This window comes from Triticum dicoccoides, chromosome 6B (assembly GCF_002162155.2).
Source record: "Triticum dicoccoides isolate Atlit2015 ecotype Zavitan chromosome 6B, WEW_v2.0, whole genome shotgun sequence".
Classification (NCBI taxonomy): domain Eukaryota; kingdom Viridiplantae; phylum Streptophyta; class Magnoliopsida; order Poales; family Poaceae; genus Triticum; species Triticum dicoccoides.
In genome coordinates this window covers 711,041,705-711,064,083 of record NC_041391.1, presented here as the reverse complement: position 1 = coordinate 711,064,083, position 22,379 = coordinate 711,041,705, and the positions used below count along the sequence as shown (strand labels likewise).

The 22,379-nt window shown below is 44.3% G+C and overlaps 2 protein-coding genes and 1 pseudogene across 4 annotated transcripts; all 3 read left to right on the top strand.

Moving 5' to 3' along the window:
* The first annotated feature begins 5,939 nt into the window (after positions 1–5,939).
* LOC119325136 lies at positions 5,940–9,244 on the top strand. Of its 3 annotated transcripts, none has more exons than XM_037598887.1 (5): positions 5,940–6,271; positions 6,496–7,389; positions 7,468–7,623; positions 7,805–8,244; positions 8,655–9,244. In XM_037598887.1, the coding sequence occupies exons 1-4, from the start codon at positions 6,266–6,268 to the stop codon at positions 8,234–8,236; spliced, it is 1,488 nt and encodes a 495-aa protein (XP_037454784.1). In that variant the 5' UTR covers positions 5,940–6,265; the 3' UTR covers positions 8,237–8,244; positions 8,655–9,244. The 3 variants fall into 3 exon arrangements, with proteins under 3 accessions (XP_037454784.1, XP_037454783.1, XP_037454782.1); XM_037598886.1 differs by having other exon boundaries at positions 7,805–8,251; XM_037598885.1 differs by lacking the exon at positions 8,655–9,244 and having other exon boundaries at positions 7,805–8,394.
* Positions 9,245–11,866: 2,622 nt separating this feature from the next.
* LOC119321597 lies at positions 11,867–17,684 on the top strand (annotated as a pseudogene).
* A 293-nt stretch (positions 17,685–17,977) lies between these two features.
* LOC119325135 (F-box/FBD/LRR-repeat protein At4g00160-like) lies at positions 17,978–20,990 on the top strand. Its single transcript, XM_037598884.1, has 4 exons — positions 17,978–18,703; positions 19,041–19,937; positions 20,011–20,166; positions 20,365–20,990. Exons 1-4 carry the CDS (start codon positions 18,656–18,658, stop codon positions 20,776–20,778), a joined length of 1,515 nt encoding a protein of 504 aa, XP_037454781.1. The 5' UTR covers positions 17,978–18,655; the 3' UTR covers positions 20,779–20,990.
* The last annotated feature ends 1,389 nt before the right edge of the window (positions 20,991–22,379 follow it).

Sequence of the window (22,379 nt, the reverse complement as noted above, 5' to 3'; positions counted from 1 at the left end):
ACGCCACCTAGAACACCACAACGTTATGGTGTGTCTGAACGTCGTAACTGCACTTCATTGGATATGGTGCGATCTATGATGTCTCTTACTGATTTACCAATATTGTTTTGGGGTTATGCATTAGAGACAACTGCATTCACATTAAAAGGGCACCATCTAAATCCGTTGAGACGACAACATATGAACTGTGGTTTAGCAAGAAACCCAAGTTATCGTTTCTTAAAGTTTGGGGCTGCGATGCTTATGTGAAAAAGTTTCATCCTGATAAGCTCGAACCCAAATCGGAGAAATGCGTCTTCATAGAATACCCAAAGGAAATAGTTGGGTACACCTTCTATCACAGATCCGAAGGCAAGATATTCATTGCTAAAAATGGATCCTTTCTAGAGAAGGAGTTTCTCTCGAAAGAAGTGAGTGGGAGGAAAGTAGAGCTTGATAAGGTAATTTGTACCTTCTCCCGAATTGGAAAGTAGTTCATCACGGAAATCAGTTCTAGTGATTCCTACACCAATTAGTGAAGAAGCTAATGATGATGATCATGAAACTTTAGATCAAGTTACTACAAAACCTCGTAGGTCTTCCAAAGTACAGTCCGCACCAGAGTAGTACGGTGATACTGTTCTGAAAGTCATGTTACTAGACCATGATGAACCTACGAACTATGAGGAAGCGATGATGAGCCCAGATTCCGCGAAATGGCTTGAGGCCATAAAATCTGAGATATGATCCATGTATGAGAACAAAGTATGGACTTTGATTGACTTGCTCGATGATCAGCAAGCCATGTTAAATAAATGGATCTTCAAGAGGAAGACGGACACTGATAGTAGTGTTACTATCCACTAAGCTCGACTTGTTGCAAAAGGTTTTCAACAAGTTCAAGGGGTTGAATACGATGAGATTTTCTCACTCGTATCGATGTTAAGTCTGTCCGAATCATGTTAACAATTGCCGGATTTTATGAAATTTGGCAAATGGATAAACAAAACTGCATTCCTTAATGAAGTTATTAAAGAAGAGTTGTATGTGATGCAACCAAGAGGTTTTGTCGATCCTAAAGGTGTTAACAAAATGTGCATCTATGGACTAGTGCAAGCATCTCGGAGTTGGAATATACGCTTTGATAAGTTGATCAAAGCATATAGTTTTATACAGACTTGCGGTGAAGCCTGTATTTACAAGAAAGTGAGTAGGAGCACTACAGCATTTCTGATAAGTATATGTGAATGACATATTGTTGATCGGAAATAATGTAGAATTATTCTGCAAAGCATAAAGGAGTGTTTGAAAGGAGTTCTTTAAAAGAAAGACTTCAGTAAAGCTACTTACATATTGAGCATCAAGATCTATTGAGATAGATCAAGACGCTTGATAAGTTTTTCAATAAGTACATACCTTGACAAGATTTTGAAATAGTTCAAAATAGAACAGTCAAAGAAAGAGTTCTTGCCTGTGTTGCAAAGGTGTGAAATTGAGTAAGACTCGAATCCCGACCAAGGCAAAAAATAGAAAAGAGAATGAAAGTCATTCCCTATGCCTCAGTCATAGGTTCTATAAAGTATGCTATGTTGTGAACCAGACATATTGTATATCTTGCTCTGAGTTTGGCAAGGGAATACAATTTTGATCTAATAGTAGATCACTGGACAGCGGTCAAGAATATCCTTAGTAAGGACTAAGGAGATGTTTCTCGATTATGGAGGTGATAAAAGAGTTCGTTGTAAAAGTTACATCGGAGCAAACTTTTACACCGATACAGATGACTCTAGGTCTTAATCTGGATACATATTGAAAGTGGGAGCAATTAACTACAGTAGCTCCGTACAGAGCATTGTAGACATAGAATATTTGCAAAATACATACAGCTCTGAATGTGACAGACCCGTTGACTAAGCTTCTCTCACGAGCAAAACATGATCAGCACCAAGACTCCATGGGTGTTAGAATCATTACTATGTAATCTAGATTATTGACTCTAGTGCAAGTGGGAGACTGAAGGAAATATGCCCTAGAGGCAATAATAAAGTTATTATTTATTTCCTCATATCATGATAAATGTTTATTATTCATGCTAGAATTGTATTAACCGGAAACATGATACATGTGTGAATATATAGACAAACATATAGTCACTAGTATGCCTCTACTTGACTAGCTCATTAATCAAAGATGGTTATGTTTCCTAACCATAGACATGTGTTGTCATTTGATTAATGGGATCACATCATTAGGAGAATGATGTGATTGACATGACCCATCTGGTTAGCTTAGCACATGATCGTTTAGTATTCTGCTAGTGCTTTCTTCATGACTTATACATGTTCCTGTAACTATGAGAAATATGCAACTCCCGTTTACCGGAGGAACACTTTGGGTACTACCAAACGTCACAACGTAACTGGGTGATTATAAAGGAGTACTACAGGTGTTTCCGAAGGTACATGTTGAGTTGGCGTATTTCGAGATTAGGTTTTGTCACTTCGATTGTCGGAGAGGTATCTCTGGGCCCTCTCGGTAATACTCATCACTTTAAGCCTTGCAAGCATTATAACTAATGAGTTAGTTATGAGATGACGTATAATAGAACGAGTAAAGAGACTTGCCGGTAACAAGATTGAACTAGGTATTGGATACCGACGATCAAATCTCGGGCAAGTAACATACCGATGACAAAGGGAACAACGTATGTTGTTATGCGGTTTGACCGATAAAGATCTTCGTAGAATATGTAGGAACCAATATGGGCATCCAGGTCCCGCTATTGGTTATTGACCGAGAATGGTTTTAGGTCATGTCTACATAGTTCTTGAACCCGTAGGGTCCGCACGCTTAACGTTTCGATGACAGTTTTATTATGAGTTTATAAGTTTTGATGTACCGAAGTTTGTTCGGAGTCCCGAATGTGATCACGGACATGACGAGGAGTCTCGAAATGGTCGAGACATAAAGATTGATATATTGGAAGCCTATGTTTGGACATCGGAATAGTTCCGGGTGAAATCGGCATTTTACCGGAGTACTGGGAGGTTACCGGAACCCCCCGGGGGGTTAATGGGCCTACATGGGCCAAGAGGGAGAAGAGGAAGGAGCCAGGAGGGGGCCGCGCGCCCCTCCCCTCCTAGTCCGAATAGGACAAGGGAAGGGGGCGGCGCCCCCCCTTTCCTTCCCCTCTTCCTCCTCTTTCCCCCTTCTCCTATTCCAACTAGGAAAGAAGGGAGTCCTACTCCCGGTGGGAGTAGGACTCCCCCCTTGGCGCGCCCTCTAGGCCGGCCGCCTCCTCCCCCTGGCTCCTTTATATACGGGGGCGGGGGGCACCCCATAGACACACAAGTTGATCTACGGATCGTTCCTTAGCCGTGTGCGGTGCCCCCTTCCACCATATTCCACCTCGGTCATATCGTCGCGGAGTTTAGGCGAAGCCCTGCGCCGGTAGAACATCATCATCGTCACCACGCCGTCGTGCTGACGGAACTCATCTCCGGAGCCTTTGCTGGATCGGAGGGCCGGAGATCGTCATCGAGCTGAACGTGTGCTGAACTCGGAGGCCCCGTACGTTCGGTGCTTGGATCGGTCGGATCGTGAAGACGTACGACTACATCAACCGTGTTGTGCTAACGCTTCCGCTTACGGTCTACGAGGGTACATGGACGAACACTCTCCCCTTTCGTTGCTATATCATCACCATGATCTTGCGTGTACGTAGGAATTTTTTTGAAATTACTACGTTCCCCAACACTGCCCACCACAGTTCAAGTCTGAGACTTGACATTGGTACTTACATTTTTCCTTGATTTATTCCAGCCCTTTTGATGATGTGTGTTTAGTGGGAAGAGACGTTCCCGTCGACTGTGAAGACATCTGTGATGAATTTGTCAGTCTCAAGATGATGTACCGGCTCAGTCTCTTGGGATGCTCAAAGGGGTAGGGTAGGGTATGTGTGTGTTCATATGTATGCTCGATTGTACCGTGTTAAAAAATAGTAAAATACGGTTTGGTCTTAATTTAACAACTACAGTCGGGTGTAACCGCATAGTCCGACAACATCGAAGTGACAACGATAATAAAGAATGAAGGTCGCTTTTTGGTCTATCGGCAGCAAAAAAATTATGATATATACTCACCTTTTGTGTAATTTTCTGGCATATTAACTTTAAGCATGTTCCTAGAAAGACTAATTGTGCTGTTATGATTTTACAAAGGGAAATGTTTACGTACGGCAGACCGGCCGAACGCTCGGCCGGTCGAGTGCGAGTCGCACGATCCCTCTGGATCAAACGGCGTCTGATAGCCCACATGACCACGTCGGTACAACAGCCTCCTGGTCCACCATCGCTTCCCATCCCTCTCGATGTTCTTATCCGTCTGCTCGTCCACTCATCCCAGCCCTTTCTCATCCCTTACCTCCAGCACCGCCCCCATCCCCTACCTTCGAGCGCCCAAACCAAGTCGCTGGAGAAACACATCTGTTCCCACCTTCCTTTTTTGCATCTAGATCGGGTTGAGATGGGGCTCTGCTCTTCCACTCATCCACTCCTTTCTGATGCGAGGAGTACTTAGGGGCTGATGCAATCTCGGGAAGCCATGGCCCATGGTCGTCCATCCCCCCCTCCCTCGGCGATGTTGGACCTTTTGCAACCGGCGAGATTGGAGGTTGGCGCTACAATTTGCTACAACCGGCACCGGGAAAGGTACCACCGGCATCGGAATTTGCTGCAACCAGGATCCACATTTTTTGTAAACTTTTTTTGCTGCAACCAATCCAAAATTTTGCTACCATCATTTTGCTTTTTGCTACCACAGTTGGCAGTCCGTCTTTTGATTTTTTTTGCTTAACTCGATCCATCTTTTTGCTGGAACTACTACAAAAATTGTTACCATGGTCTTTGATTTTTGCTATGGCCGTCTTAGTTTTTGCTCCCACCTTGTTTTTGAATTTTTGCTAGATCCACCTTATTTTGCTGGAACCTCTCCAAGTTTTGCTACAACGGTGTTTGAATTTTGCTACAACCGTCTTCGATTTTTGCTACTCCCCCATTTGTGATATTTTGCTGGATCAATCTTTTTTGCTGGAGACACTCAAAGAGAGAAAGAAAGAAGGTTGTGAATGGCGTGGAGGGAGCTGCAAACAATACCAAAAGAATGCTACAACCAGCGTCCTAGAAAGCTTCAATCGAAGGCGACGGAATTTGGGGACCGACCACCACGCAACCGCGAAAGCTGGAACCGTCGACGGAAAAAGCTTCAATCATTTCTTGAAAAAGCTTCAACCATAGAAAAGCTTCAGTGGGCGTGAGAAAAAAGCTGTAGCTGACGGCATGGCGGTGCGGCGAGGACAGCGACCGGTGGCGAGCTGCTGATGCTTCAAGGCAGGCCTCGGTGCGGCCAAGGCGGGTGTCCATGACGAACAGCAGGATGCAATTTTTGTTAAAAAAAAGATGAAAAAGGCTAATCTAACAATGGACAAAAAGACAAACTAACGTCCTAGATGCGACCGGCCGAACCGTTGCGCCGGTGCGCCGGCGCCTATCAGTCGCCTTTTGCAAAACTAGTTAGAGCATCTCCAATAGCTTGTCTATATGGATGTCTATACTCGTTTTCCACGACGTGAGCCCAAAACAGGCGTCCAGCAGCTTGTCTATATGATTGTCCAAATATACACATCCTTTAAATCGACCTCGACAATGTCCACGCCTGGACAATGTGAAGGCGTTGTCTAAACTCAGCTGTAGTCATGATTTCTTCCTCTCCCCAGCAACGGCCCACCTATCATGGTCCCTATATATAGACGTTCTGATGCAAAACTGGATGTGTATATGAAGGAATCTTTTTAGACCATTGTCTATATGAATATATAGACATTCAAATATACACATGCTATTGGAGATGCTCTTAGAAGTAAGGGGTGCGTGGCAGGATGAAGAACTTGGGGTCCTACTGATGCGCCACACTCACATCTCCCCACTCCACCGATCGGCCCAGCTCCCTCCAACCACGCCGCCCCCTCCCACCTAGGGTTTCCACTAGAGAGCAAAGGGGATCGGGGGTCAGTTATGCGCCGCCGCCTCCTGCCGTGCGCCGATCTCCCCCCTCTCGCAGCCGCAATTGCCGTCGGGGCCGCGTAAATATCTGGCCGGGCGGACGCCGCGCTACTTCTCGCAGCCAATCTTCGGAGGAGACCAAGTCGGGGCAACTCGCGAGCCTTCATCAGCTGCCAAATTCACGGCGACCGAATCTTCTCGGGCGTCGCCGGATCTTCGTGGCAGCCATGGGGGTGAGTTCATTGTCCTCTTCTCATTAACCGATCTTTTGTTTTCAGAGAGAACCCTTCATATAGATTAGATCTGATCGAAGCTGAACATTTGCACTTGTACATCAAATTTGCACCATTGCAACTGAATCTAAATTGCATCTTTGATAATTGCAATTTTCTGCATGACAAAAAAGTATGTCGAGTCTGGGAATAAACTCTTATATATGTCTTGATGCCAAATGCAGAAGGGCAAGAAAGTTGATAGGCTCAGCGCATTGCCTGATGACGTTCTGGTCAACATTCTTGACCGGCTCAATGTCCATGAGGCTGCAAGAACCAGTATCCTCTCCAGGCGTTGGACTCAGCTCTGTGCCAAGCTGTCTCGGCTTATAATAAGCGCCCTGGACTTCCTGCCAAAGGGTGTGTCGTGCACCAACATCTCTGACGATGAATTGGTCCGCATCAATGCAGCTGTGTTTCAAGCGACAGATAGCATATTGGCACGCAGAAATCATGGAGAGCACACCATCCGCCTTCTGTCCACAAGGTTCTACTTGAGAGATGATGTCCCCATATCCATTGGTCGTGCTGTTGGTCATGCCATGGCGGCACACTTGGTTGACAATGCCAAATTCAGTGTTATGACAGGGAAGTATGAGATCAGTGACATGGCTGAGGATGATCTGATCACCTCTGCGAGAAATTTCATGTTGTTCTTTGATGCCTGTCCAAGTGCATTTGGTGGTCTCACTACCCTTGACCTAGAGAATTTGAGATTTGGGGAATCAGACATATCCAACGTCCTCATCACTTGCAAGCGCTTGAAGCATCTGCGTTTGTACAATTGTGACTCTGGTGATTGCAGCACGCTGCAAGTTGAGCACGCTCATCTCAATGAGCTTAGTATCGTCCACTGTATGCTTGAACGAGTTGAGCTGAAGTGGCTCCCTCAACTCACAACGATGGTCTTTGAAGGTTGGCTACAATTCCAAGATCCACTGTTCATTGGTCATGTCCCATTGCTGGAGGTTGTAAGCCTCACAAATCTTGCCCTTAGTTACCACAAGATGGTCTTGTTAAGTGAGTTTCTTAGCGGTACCTCTATACGAGATCTGAAGTTGGCATTTAATTCCGAAAAGGTATGTTGAGATTGTCACTTTGTGAGCTGTGGCTTGACTTCTTCTTTGCCCATCTCATCACGTGCTTATTCGTTGCAGATTTGGGTGCAGCCAGAATTTCCGACGCCATGTCTGTCATCTGTTTTCCGCCAACTAAGGTTTGTGAATCTGCTTCATCTTCCTGAAGGATATGATCTCACCTGGACAATGTATATTCTTGAAGCTGCGCCCTTACTGAAGGAGCTATACATGACGGTATGTGTTTACGTAAAGATATCTCTTTTGCCACATGGGCTTAACGTTAGGTATTAATATATCTCTTTTGCCACATGGGCTTAATGTTAGGTATTGCAAGATACTCTCACCAGATCGATACAAAAGATGGGTGCTCTATTGACAATTTATTTTTATCTTTGCCCTTTTTGCTGGCATGCAGGTATGGGATCATGCCTGTAATATGGAAATGGACGAGGAGAAGAGGAAAGAAGAATCGTATAGTGAGAACAGGGGTGTAGAGTGGGACTTGGTGGCAGCAGATTTCCAACACCACAGTTTGGCCACACTCGTCATTTTTGGCTTTGAATCTGAAGATTGCTTCGTGAATTATGTGAGACGTGTTCTGGTGGCGGCGGTCAATCTAGAGGACGTGTTCCTGTATAGTAGGTTGGAGTGTGGCAGCTGCAAGGAGAAGAAGCTTGGCAGGTACCCCTGGACTAAAAGGCAGAGGATCTCCATGAAGAAGAGACTCGCCATTGGGATCGAGTCGTTTGCGATATTTCACTATGGTGAGATGAGGCCTGGTCATGTAGCAAAAATGGAGTACCCAGAGTGCTCACTGCTTGAGGAAAAAGAGGCAAAAAGGTGTTGATTTTACAGGTGTGAGGTGTGTTAAAGAGTTGTTATCTTTGGTTGTGAGCTTGTTTTAGTTTTTATTTTGACCGCATGAACTGTATTGTTAAGTTGTTACCTCAGCAGCTGTATTACTATTATGTTTAGAAGAAGAAACGCTTCCTTTTTCTGAGGGTATAAGTATATTATTGCTTTATTACGAATCAGTTTGTGCACGATAGCCCCTGACAACGTCAGGCTGGTGCACCAGCATCATCTGAACAATGTTAAAGATCTCTTTTTAGCCATACATGACGGTATGTGTTTACCTTCAGATCTCTTTTTAGCCACATGGGCTTAATGTTAGGTTTTGCAAGATTCTTTCACTAGATAGATACAAAAGATGGCTGCTCTATTGACAATTTATTTTTATCTTGGACCTTTTTGCTGGCATGCAGGTATGGGATCGGGCGTGCAATATGGAAATGGACGAGACGAAGAGGAAAGAAGAAGCATATAGTGAGGACAAGGGTGTAGAGTGGGATTTGGTCGCAGCAGATTTCCAACACCACAGTTTGGTCACACTCGTCATTTTTGGCTTTGAATCTGAAGATTGCTTTGTGAGTTATGTGAGACGTGTTCTGGTGGCGGCCGTCAATCTAGAGGATGTCTTCTTGTATAGCGGGTTGAAGTGTCGCAGTTGCCCGGACAAGAAGAAGCTTGTCAGGTACCCCTGGACTGAATGGCAGAGGATCTCCCTGAATGAGAGACTCAACGCTGGGATCGAGTCGGTTGCCATATTGCACTATGGTGAGATGAGGTCTGGTCATCTAGCAAAAATGGAGCACCCAGAGTGCTCAATGCTCAAGGCAAAAAGGGGTTCTGCGTGAGGCTAAAAGGTGTTGATTTTACAGTAGTCAAGTGTTGTTATCTTTGGTTGAGAGCTTGTTTCAGTGTTTATTTGTACCTCTAAAATTGGTACATATGGAGGACAGAATCGGTGTATGTGACTTGTTGCAATGTTAGCAAAACAATGGTCTTGTTGCTATGTTGGTTATGGTATAAGATTAACCAGAAATTTGATGTTACTTCATGCGGAATTGCTAGCCGAAATTCCAAACCTCATGCAACAACTAACAGAGAACACACACACAATTGTTAACTGCAGGTTTGTGTATGAATCATGAATTAAGTTTGATTTGATTCCAGCATGTTTTCAAAAGATAACAGAGAATATATACATAGCTTCTACTTCAAGAGCAGTACTTCCTCTACAGCTAGTATGATCGATGCACGGTGGGGAATGTATCCGGTGCACCCGCGCACTTGTGGTGCACAATATTTTTTAAAATCTGAAAAAAATAATTCTAGCACGTTAACGCAACATCAATGTATATTGTCACAAGAATTTGTATAAAAAATTGAAATATTTTTTGAGATACAACAATGACAAATTTGACATCCATGTAATAATGGGCTAAATCTAAAGCTCAAGTTATGTTATGTACTATTCAGTGTTGAATTTATCATTTTTGTTTTTCGAGTTATGTTTCGAATTTTGACTTAAAATTTTGTGACAACCTACATTGATGTTGTATGAGTGCACTAAATTTTTTTCACAATTTTTTAAACATTTTAAAAGTACAATATGAGTTCGGTGGACCGGTACCACCACAAGCTCCGGTGCATCAGATTTTTTCCCATGCACGGTGGTGTAACAATTTACAAAGAACAGTACCTCCTCCTCCCACCGGTATTAAGTAAACAGGTAAAGGAAAAGACGCTCTTGTCCCTGGGAAGAGAAAAAAAACTTAAGGAGCAACAAGTGCGAGACCGGCACTCGTTTCCTTCTGTAGCGATGCATGAAGCAACAAGACTAGTCAGAATATAAAACCGGGAGATCAAAAAAGGAGAATGTTTTGTCCGATTTGACAAATGGTTGTTCATACAGATTATTCTTTCTAGTCAACACATTGTTTTTTTTAGATAAAATCATGGCAATATTTTCTAGGTTTTCTCAAAACACAAAATGGGCAAGAGAGAAACAATAAAGAAACCAAACCTAAATAGTGTGACAAAACCATATGCCTCTAAGAGCATGTCGAAGAAAGGCCACCCCGTCAGAACCATGAAAGAGCCAGTGCCAGTTTATTATGCAATACAAATGTTGAAAATCGGAACAGCTGTAGCGACTTTGTGGTTGCCAAACCTTATACTAGTTCTTAGGCTTTGCGAAGAACTGCGTGGTTGATTTCACACCAATTGTCAAACCCAAACCTGTTAGGATAAGTATCTGAAAGAGGATGTGAGAAAACATCAACCATATGCATACTGGTCGACACAACTATTGAAAAGATCAAGGGAAAAAACTGAGAAAAGGAAACTCACATTGCCCATTGCAATAAGCCGACGAGGATCATGCCCACTGGCCACTGCCACCAGCGTCACCGTCGTTGTCGCGACTGATGCCGCGAGCCCCAAGCCGCGGGTCGTCTGGCACGGCCACCACCTCCACTCCACCACTGCCGTGGAACGTCTAGGAAGAGTAGGCCGCTGTTGCTTGCGTGTCACTGTAGGCCGCTCGATGTGCTTTGGTTTCTTTTTTTACGTTCTCTTTTATTTCTTTTCACTGGTTTTCTTTGGGTTTTCCTTTTCGTTTTGTCATACGTTACTTTCATGTGTTTTACCAATTTTTTCCTTATTCATCATACTTTTAATTTTTTCCATGGTTTTATAAGTATTATTTTGGTTTCTTTTTTTTAGCACATGTCTTCTTTTTCTCATTACACAATGTACAATTATACCGCACATGTGAAACATTTTTTTAATACACTTCGAACATTTTCCAAACACATGACAGCCATGTTTTGAACACTTTTCTAAATACACGGTAACATTTTCCAAATACATGTTTTACATTTTTTAGATTGCGCAATTTTTTTACATTGTATAAAGTTTTTTGAAATTTCCATTGACATATTTTGGAAACATGTGAATCTTTCTTTCAAACGTGACCTACATTTTTTAATGGACATGAACAATTTTTTGAACCTATGTGGAGATTTTTTTTTTACATTGTATAAACATTTTTTAGAAAAGTCATGAACTTTTTTGGACACGGTAGAATTTATCTTTAAGATGTCATGTACATTTTTTTAATGGGATGAAACATTTTGCAACATTTGAACACAATTTTTTTATATTGCATACAGTTTTTTTAATGTCACAAATACAATTTTTAAAGTTGGTTTTGAATTATGCAAACATTTTTGGTAAAAAAGGGGGAAATGTGAGTAAAAAAGGAAGAAAAAACAAAAAGAAAATGATGTCAGATGGCGCGAGGTTATCGGGCCGGCTCAACTCGTGCAGTGGGCGGCACATAGCTCAACTCGTCGCGCCCACTGCAAAGCCCGTCTCTCCTCTCGCTCTCGTCGCCTTGCTTCTGCCGACGTCGACAGCAAACAGCCACCGCCGTCACCGTCGCCGCGGCGGCTGATGCCGCGCGCCCCAAGCCGAGGGACGCCGGGCGCGGCCGCCACTCCGCCGCTGCCGCGGAAGGGCCGGGAAAAGCGGGGCCGCGGGTGCCAATGCCGCGGCGGGCGAGGGCTCCAAGGACAGCCCCGGCCCCGACCCTGCCCCCAGGCGAGTTCCGATTCCGCCGCTCCATAGTATGCTCGGACCGCGCCTAACGCATGTGTTTCCCGCAGATGGGGGCGGAGTACCTGCCGGAGAAGCCCGGCCTCGACGCCTTCGCGGCCGTCTTCGAAGCCCCGGCCGGCGCACCTGCCGCGGTTTCCGGGTCCTCCTCTCCTCCCAACGAGGTATCCGAGGCTTCCTCCTCCCTTTCTGCTCATTTCTAAGAAATAGTGTAGGGTTTATGTAGGGATTTCGGTGATTTAATTTGGGCGTGAGGGTTTGGTGCGTGGTAACAGCAAATGTGCTTTCTGGTTGAACTGGAATAGGGACTTGAAGGACTAAACTTTTGTTGCTGGTAGGGCGAGGAGAAGGAGAATGTAGGACTTGAAGGATTTAAAGTTTTGTTGTTTGAACAGCTATATACCTTGTGATTTAATCAGTAAACCAAGACCTACATTAACTATATTTTGATGGAAAGTACTAGTATATGACATGTGGGACACATTTGCCACAGCAACAACTAGAGAAGTTGTCATTGTCTGTACTCCAATTATCTCAACTTTACTGTCATTTTGGTGACATGTTGAACTCTTGATATGCTTTACAAAAAATTGTGGCTTGGTTATTTGGGGAACAAACCAAACATGCCCATAATGTCCAACATGCTTCCTGACTTCATTGCTGCAACTGGAACTGAAAAAATAGGACAGGTAACATACTTTCTTGGAGCTGAGGAACATACATGACCTGTTTGTGTTGGTGTCAGTGAAGCTACTATTTCGGTTTATTGGCTCACTGGCTGGTAAATCTAGTGTTATATTCACTGTCAAAAATCTAGTGTTATATTGGCAAGCTAGTGTCTGTGTCTGTTCTATCATGGGAAATGTTGCATGTTGGTGAATCCTTTGGCAAGCTGATAAATTTCATAAACTTTCCTGCACAAAAAGGAAAGCCTAATTGATAAATGTTTATGCAAGCATACATTGAGAATGAGAACAGCAAGACGTTGGAACAGAAGCAGCGCGACCGTATGCAGCCCAAGATGGGGAATATCAATATGGATTATCAGGTCAACATCTCCACCTTCATATCATAGTAGTTTAGTTATGTTGCCAAAGCTATATGAAGCAAATTGTGGGTCTTGCTTCCTCTGCTTTCTTCCATACAACCATGAGTACATATATTGCTACTCCCTCCGTCCCATAATATAAGACGTTTTTTGACACTACACTAGTGTAAAAAAGCGTCTTATATTATGGGACGGAGGGAGTACTTTTTAGTGCCCTCTCTAGTTTTCTTGCTGTGTTTGTATTTTAGGCCCTCCTTTTGATGCAAACCTAAATTCTCCCTTAGTTATCTGCAAATATGAACCCATGAGAGTAACTTCCTGAGTGCCATTCTAATGTTTAGGAAACTTACACAACTAATAATGCTAGTGCTGGTGTGTAATTGATGTTTGATTTAACTTTAATATATCAGATCTGCCCAGTTATCAGTTTGTACCATGGTTGTCATTCAAGGCTAATAATGTTTGTTTTCCACAGGTTTTTCATGATGCATTCTTCAAATATCAAACAAAACCCAAGTTGACTAGTCGTGGTGATCTGCATTACGAAGGGAAAGAGTTTGAGGTACGTACTCTACAATATTTACACAGCAAAAAAAGGCAGAGACCATCCATGAGTCCATATATGGTTCTGATGCTAAGTTCTACTTGCACATTCTACAGCTGAAGCTTAAGATAATGAAACCAGGTATGCTGTCCCAGTAGCTTAAGAAAGCTCTTGGTATGCCTGATGGTGCCCTGCCCCCATGGCTTACCAGGATGCAGGTATGCATTAACTCACCTATGTTCGTCTGGTTTTCTTATTGGCAATTCTTTCATCATTAGCCAGTTGACCCCGCTTCATTTTTGCCAGTTCGTTGGTCCTCCACCCTCTTATCCTTATCTGAAGATCCCAGGTTTAAATGCCCCAATCTCTCCTGGAGACAGTTCTGATGACGGACCCGATGAGGTATCTTATACCTAAACCAAACCTGCTATTGTTTCTTTGTACCATATCCCAGTATATGAACATGTTTTTTGGATTCCTGCAGCAAGTTAAACCTTGTCAATAAAGTTAGTTGCAGTGTATTGTGGTTTTCGTGAGCAGCACTAACATTTGCTTTCTGCGGTTATCTAGGAAGAACCTCTCGATCGCAGCAAACACTGGGTAGATTCGAACGACGAAGAGGATGAAGAGGAAGAAGAGGAGGAGGAACTAATTATTCATGGGGAAATAGAAGAAGGCATTCGGTCTGTTGACACCATCTCAAGGTAATTCTCTATACTTCTGTTCTTTTGTTGCCAGTTATTTTTATTGCCAATTACCAGTTTTTCTATTTCTATTAAATAGTGCAGTAGACACTTAGTTTCTAATTTTCGTTGTTGCTGTAACAGTACTCCAGTTGCTGTGGAAACACCTGATGTTATCGACCTTCGAAGCTGCAGAGGAAGGAGCCAGATAACCAGGCAGAAAGGCCATTATACCAGGTAAGTAAACTGCTCTCTGTGTACGAGAAAGCAAAGTGGTGTTAATCATCAATGTCTTGATGGTTGACAAATCATTCTGTTATGGCACCGCTTGGCTTGGCTAGTCGTTGCTGTTAATCATTAACAGACTGTTTCTTCCCTCTGAAGGTTCTTAAACAGAAAGAAGAAATGATCACCCAACGGATGCTGTTCGCGTCGAGCCACCCATATGCTTCCCTAGCCAAACCTATCGCGTAGTTCTCCCTCGATTCCCGTATAGTTTGTCAACCATAAAAGTCACACGCCGCATGGCCTCACTTTGCAGGTATGTGCTGGTGGGAGCTCAAGATAAACCGTGTCATCAGGCGGCAGTATTGGTGATGGACCTGGGGAATTGGGAAAGCCTCCAAGTGCAGGTAACTTACCTATTAAAAAGTTGCTTTTTACACCATCTCATAATTGCTACATTTCCTTTGTAAACCTGCCATTATTTCTTTCCAACTGCATAGGCACCCAACCCAGTATATGAAAATGTTTTTGGATTCCTGCATCATGACGAACCTTGTAAATTAAGTTAGTTGCATTGCAGTATGGTTTCTCTTGAGCAGAACTACCATTTGCTTTCTGCAATTATGTAGGGAGAGGAACTGGACAGAAAAGAGGAGGAGGAACAGGAAGATGGGAAAATAGAAAAGGGCATTCTAGCAGAGGAAGAGGTACTGGAAGATGGGGAAGTAGAAGGCACTCGGGAAGGGGAAAATGAGGAGGATGAACTGGAAGATGGGGAAATAGAAGAAGCTACTCGGGAAGACGTAGAAGTGGAGGAGGAACTGGAAGATGGCGAAATAGAAGAAGCTACTCAGCAAGAGCAAGAGGAGGAGCTGGAAGATGGGGAAATAGTATAAGGTATTTCGGCAAGAGGAGGGGGAGGTACTGGAAGATGGGGATATAGTGGAAGGCATTCGGCAAGAGGAAGAGGAGGAGGAGCTGGAAGATGGGGAAATAGCAGAAGGCACTCGGCAAGAGGAAGAGGAGGAGGAATTGGAAGATGGGGAAATAGTAGAAGGCATTCGCTCTGTTGACACCATCTTAAGGTAATTATCTATACTTGTGTTCTTCTGTTGTCAGTTACCATTTTATTTTCCAATTTAATAGTGCAGTAGACACTAGGTATTCACTTGTCCTTGTTGCTGTGACAGTACTCCAGCTGGCATGGAAAAACCTGATGTCATTGACCTTCGGAAGCCACAGATGAAGGAAGCAGATAATAACCAGGCAGAAAGGCCATTATACCAGGTGATGTAATGTGCTCTCTGTCCGAGAAAGCAAAGTGCTATTGATCATCAAATTGTTGATAATTAACAAAGTGCTCCCTGTTTGGGTTTGCTAGGCGGTGCTGATAATCGTCAGTTTGCTGTTTCCTTCCTCTGTAGGTTCTTGAACAGAAGGAAGAAAGGATCACCTCTGCCGGGGCGCTGTACGTGTTGAGCTACACGTATGAATGCTTTCCTAACCAAACCCCTATCATGCAGTCCTCCCTCGATTCATGCTTCGCTTGTCAAACCATAAAAACACAACTCACAAGCTGCATGTTCACAGGTACGTGCTGGTGGGAGCACAAGATAAACCACCATCGTTGTTGTCGCCCAAAAAGGGTGAGCAGTGGAGTTGTCGTCACTTGTTATTTAACCATGTTCCTTCCCTGATATCGAGTCTTTGGTGCTTAAGAACCAGGGGCTGTAGAGAGTGGACGTCACCATCCACCTGGACCAGCTCGACGCCGTGCACGACACTCTGGCGGCAAAGTAAGACTGTCTCACCGGCCATTTTCTGCTGCAGAGTGCAGGGATATTATGCATGGTGCCGCATGTTTTGGTTACCTACCTATGTGTTTCGGTTGACAGGTACAGGGAGTTATGGGAGGAGGGAGAGAGCGCGGGCAAGAGGGAGAGGTGGGGGGAGATCGGCAGGGAAGGGAGCTGGCCGTCGCGGTTTTCTTGGAAGAAGAAGAGCAAGAAGATGGATTTCAAGTTTTAGAAGAGGAGGAGAATGACCTTTATTTTTCATGGGTGAACTAACTCATTGGAGGAGGCAGATTAGTGTCTGACGACCTGATGAACAGCCCCCGTCGCACGGAGGAGACTGTGTAGCTAGTGCGGAGTAGTGCACATGCCGGAGTAGGAGGAATGTGGTTTAGGTGATGACTTAGGTAAGATGTAAAGTTTGATTTTTGTAAAGTGGGATTTGGCAGCGGCCTTAAAGATAGTGTCAGTGGCTAGACTTGTGAGACTGAAGATAGTGACAGTGGCCTTGAACAGGCTATCCGACTAGGAGGATGCAAAAAATAGTCAAAACATTAGAAGACTTGTTTTTCACCGTTCAGTATTTCTGTAGAGGTGGGTTTGTTTTCTTCTTGTGCACGCATAATCTTATTATATGCTCTTAGTTCTAACCCTTGTTCTAAAACTTCACACATGGCAGGTATAGTTGATCAATCCCACTACATAATTTGCCTTCTTGAGTCTGAATCACCAGATGGCCATCAAATAGCTGTTGAAATGATATCAGGAGATGAGCACTCTCACATTGCTAATCTTCCCACTTCTGTGAGTAGTACTATTTATGATCTAATTTAGTTCTCCTAGTGTAATACCTCTTGATCTGCCTCTTAGGCAGTGACAGACTGCTGATATGTTTAAATACTATATTGTTTTTTTGTTTGTGGAGTGTGCATGCTAAACTAGTTGCTGCCATGGATGAATTTAAATTTTTAGGAACCGTTGTTTTCTGATACTGAAAGAATATTTCAGCTCTATTTATGAGTCTTGGATTGTCTATGCAGATGAAACGGGATGGCTACACGCTATGCAATTTTACGGTCTGTAATGGATTCTCTGATCTCAGACAGGTAAGATGAGGATTCCTTGTAATACTTGCAATTGCACCTTATTAGAATCAGCCAAAAAGCTTGCATCCACAAAGGGCGATATTATGCAGGGAAGTACATGCGAGAGTGGATATCTTTTAGCACGGGTGCATTGGAGAATTTAATTTAAATAGTTTAAAAATCATACTAAAAGTAAAAAAAAAAGAATTCTTCATGATCATATGGATGTAATTACTCACGTGTAAAGTTTGGTGATTAAATAAGTAAACACGTGAGCTATAGAAAAATGGCAAAATTGTGATTTCTAAATAGTGAATAAAATGTTCATCTTTACAAAATCATGATTTTGTCATTTTTACGTAACTCACATGGTTACTTATTTCATCATCAGAATTTGCACACGTGTAGTAGCACATCCATATAAACATGTTGCTTTTTCGGATTTTTTTTAAACTTTGAAATACCATTTTGGTGCTACTCAAAATATAGGGCTCACTAGAGTCTAGAGCTCGTCCAGCAAAGTGATTTTTCTTGTACTTGCACCATATAGTCAATTTTTGTCGCGTTTCGCTTGTGAATCTGTGTCATTACATGGTGAATATGTGCACCATAAAATGTAACTTTAGTCGAGTGGTTACATTTTTGCGAAGTACTCCCTCTGTCCGGAAATACTCGTCGGAGGAATGGGTGTATCTAGATGTATTTTAGTTCTAGATACATTCATTTTTTTGCATTTCTCCGACAAGTATTTCCGGATGGAGGGAGTACTACAAGAAAGGGATGCACATGCACACTTGGGATGTTTCTGCTTGAAGCTCCTGGGCTGAAGAGCTTCCGGCCACACTCAACTCCATCAGGAACAATGGGCCTTGGCCCATCATTCCTCCATCGCAGCGGACGGCACGTATAAATGGCGATCCTCCTCCCTTCCACGCCGCCCCCTCCTCCCACCTAGGGTTCCACCAGAGAGCAAAAGGGGATCGGGGGTCAGTTATGCGCCGCCGCCTCCTGCCGTGCGCCCATCTTCCCCCTCTCGCCGTCGCAATCGCCGTCGGATGCCTCGAATGAGGATCCAGTGCTGCTTGCGAACAGGCGACCAAATAAGCAGCTCCCCTTTTGGGAGCTGCAGTCCCCAATCGAATCAGCGATACGCAATCAAGCGGCTCCTCTCCGAGCTGCAGCCGGCAATCGAAGCAATCAAGCGGCTCCTCTCTGAGCCGCAGTCGGAAATCAAAGCGGCTCCCTTTTTTAGTGGCTAATCCGGAATCAAACCAGTCCTTTCCGGATTACAATCAGAAACAGGCCCTCTTTCGAATTCAGTCTCCGAGTCTCAATTGGTGGCGAGGACCTAGCGGCTATATATAAATATCTGGCCTGGTGGACAGCCTAGACATCAGTTTTCGGAGTGACCAGCAACTCGGGCGATGGCCAAGTCTAGTCGCCGGCGACGGGCTGCCAAATTGAATGCTAAGGTGAGTTCCTTGTCCTCTCCTTCCTCTGAATATCTTATTTTCCTGAGAGTATATACTTAGCCAGACAGGGGTCAAATTTCAGCCTAGTAGACAGCATAAAAAATTGAATCTTTTGAGTCTATCAAATTTTAGTTTTTTGATACAAAATTGCATCATCTTTTAGCCTATCGAAATCTACTTTTTTTTGTACAAAAGAGAAATTAGATTTGTGTTATCTTAAATAGATCAAAGCTGCATCTATGCGACAGTAGAGAAATTTTATCTCGGGGACTATGAAACTTGCCACTTTTGAGACTACCAATGTTGCATATTTGATTTGCTTCTGTGCCAAATGCAGAAAGGCAGTCGAGATGATAGGATCAGCAGCTTGCCCAATGATATCCTGGTCAACATTCTTGATCGACTCGATGTCCGCGACGCTGTGAGAACCAGTGTCCTCTCGAGACGGTGGAGCCAGCTTCCTGCCATGCTCCCACAGCTTAGAATAAATGCTCAGGACATACTGCCCTCAAAAATTAAAACCGGCATGTCCGATGATGAATTGGTTCGAATGTCCAATGCAGTTGTTATCAAAGCGACAAAGAGCATACTGGCACGCAGGGATCCAGTCGAATGCACCATCCGCTTCTTCAGTGCGACGTTCTACTTGAGCGACGATGCACCCTTATCAGTTGGGCATGCTGTTGGCAGTGCCATGGTGACACACAAAATTGAGAAGGCCGAATTCAGAGTTTTGACACAGAAGAAACGCCTAGAGTGCACCATTGGCGATATGCTGACCTATGGGAAACGGTTTGTGTTGTTTTTCAACAAGTGTCTAAATGCATTCGCTGGTCTCACGCGCCTCTGCCTGCAGAACTTGAGATTCGCTGAATCTGACTTTGTCTCCAACATCCTCGTCACTTGCAAGCAGTTGAATTATTTAGGTTTTCTCAATTGCGACACAAAGAGTTGGATAACGCTCCAAGTTGAGCACGCACAACTCAGTGAGCTCAGTATTGTCAATTGCCGTTTTGACATGGTCGAACTCACCTGGCTTCCGAAGCTCACCTGTCTGGCGTTTGAGATTTGGATCGCTTTCAACGAACCACCACTGTCATTTGGCTATGTCCCATTGCTTGAGGTTCTGAGCCTTTCAAATGTTGCTTATAATCGGCACAAAATGGTCAAGTTAAGTACATTTCTTGGCGAGACCTCTGTTCTAGACCTGAAGTTGGGGTTTAAATGTGAAAAGGTAAGTCGGATGATTGCTTTTGTTCTGGCTTCACTTGCTCACTACTCATCCTATCATGTGCTTATTGTTGCAGATTTGGGTTCAACCAGAGTGTTTGGCCGGAAGGCAGGCACATGTGTTCCACCAACTAAGGATTCTCCGTCTATTTGGCATTCCTGAAGGGTATGATCTCACCTGGACAATGTTCTTCTTGGAAGCGGCACCGTCCCTGGAGGAGCTCTACATGACGGTTTGTTCTCAACTAAAGCCTGTTCTTTTTTTTTTTTGAGGGGTTGCTCCATTCTTAAGGACATTATGTTCCTCCCTACAGTCTTTTCTTTTGAGGGGTTGCTCTATTCTCCATTGCATGACTGCACACACCTGTGCTTTCACATGGCATGCAAAATTAACCTGTTCCATTTACCTTTGTCCTATGGGTGGTACGCAGGTGGTTGATCATCCGTGTGAAATGGAAATGGATGAGAAGGTGAGGAGGCGGGAGTCGTATAGCGAGAACAAGGGGGTCCAGTGGGAATCACCTACACCAAATTTCAAGCACCATCGTCTCACCAAGCTAGCCTTCTTCTGCTTCCAGTCTGAAGAATACATGGTGAGTCATGTCAGGCGTGTCATGAAAGCAGCGGTGAATCTAGGGGATGTGTACCTGTATGACAGGGTCACATGTATCTACTGTGAAGGCGTGGAGCCTCTAAAGCCGATAGTGTTTCCGAAGACAGATGAGCAGATGTCTTCAGTGGAGAAGCAAATCAGAGAGGGCACTGAGTCACCTGCCATAATCCATTTCCTGTCGGCTGCTGAAATAAGCGATGATTATCTTGCAAGGATATGTGAAGACGGTTAGACGCAGCTTCTTTGCATACCAGTCGGCTGGAATGAGTATTGTATTGGACTAGAAAAAAGCGGCGCAAGTCTGCATTTCCTTAATTTGGTGTGCTTTTTTAGTTGCAATGCCCTGTATAATTAAAATCGGTTGAAAGTGATCGTGGCACTGTTGTCGGTGGATTCAAGAATTTGATAATCCAGTTAAATTTGAGACCAAAGTTTCTAGAGTTATATTGGATCCAGTGATCTGTAATTTTAGACCAAAAATGCCATATTTCACGAGTTTGACTGTCACTAGAAAATTTGCGGGACAGCGCTCCAGTTGAACATATACGCATTTTTTTTCAAAAAGGAGGCAAAAGATTTGCCTCATCGATTAGTTAAGAAGAGGATTGCCTAGTTAATTTTTGAAAAACCGGGCGAAAACCGTTACAAACAACCCAAAGACGCACTACTCACACAATAAGAAACACCGTGACCGCACATGGAGCCCTCCCAATGCACCGCAACCCTCGACACTTGTACAACACAACGGAGCTTCACACAAGAACACTGACAATCGCAGGCGCCTTTCAGATGACGCCGCCCTTCTTGCTTTTGTTTCTCTTTGCTTTCTTCCTATTAGGTTTCTTTTTGAGGAGGCATCCATTTGTGTTGCCAGATCCAGACTAGTCAGCCATCCATTTGTCAGGAAAGTCGTAGAACTCATTGTACTTCTTGATGTAATTGTCTTCTACCAAGGGGCTCCTAGGGGCAGGCACCAACAAACCATCCGCATCGACATCGTCGATCCGAAGAACCCCCAACACGACATCCTCCACCACAGGCATTTTTGGGCTATACGTGGATAAGCATTCATCTTGGATACGCTCGCACGGTAGAGGAATGTTGCGTAAGGTTTGGTTTTAAATTTGTGCAAATCTAGAATTTCAGCGAATGGCAGTTTTTAAGGCAGGGTAGCATAAACTTGGCTCTGTCAGTACGGAACACGGTTCAAGGGAGCTAGGAACGCGACGGCGCTCTCCTGCCCTGCTCCAGGGATCTCCAAAGCGCGCTAGCTCGGTGTGCTCCCCGCTGCCATCACTGACATTATTTTTTAAACTTTCAATCTAACCATGTTCGTGGACCACCTAGCGACAACTAGAAGCACTGGAGTGGATTGAAGGCGCGCCATCATCGCCCCTTCTTCACCGAAACCGGGCATACCTTAGGCCATAGCCAATGAAGAAAGTCGTACATCAGAAGGATCAAACCTGTAAACACCTAAACATAGACGAAGGAAGACCAGATCCAAATAGATCCACCGAAGACCAGCATCGACCGAATCCCGCAAGATTCGACGGAGGCAAATCTCCACACGCCCTCCGACGATACTAGACGCACCATCGGAACGGGGATAAAACGTGGGAGACATTATTCCTACTAAGGGACATCGCCGCCGTCACACAGCCCCAACCAAGACGCTGACTCTAACAAGAACGAGGACCCCTCTAACAAGAACGAGAACGGGGTCCCTCCCGCCGGGGAGGGGGGGAGGGGGGGAGGGGGCCGAGATCCTCCGCACCTTCATGGCCTAGAGGCCATCAGAGATGAGACAGACCGGCAACGGCGCCGACGGGA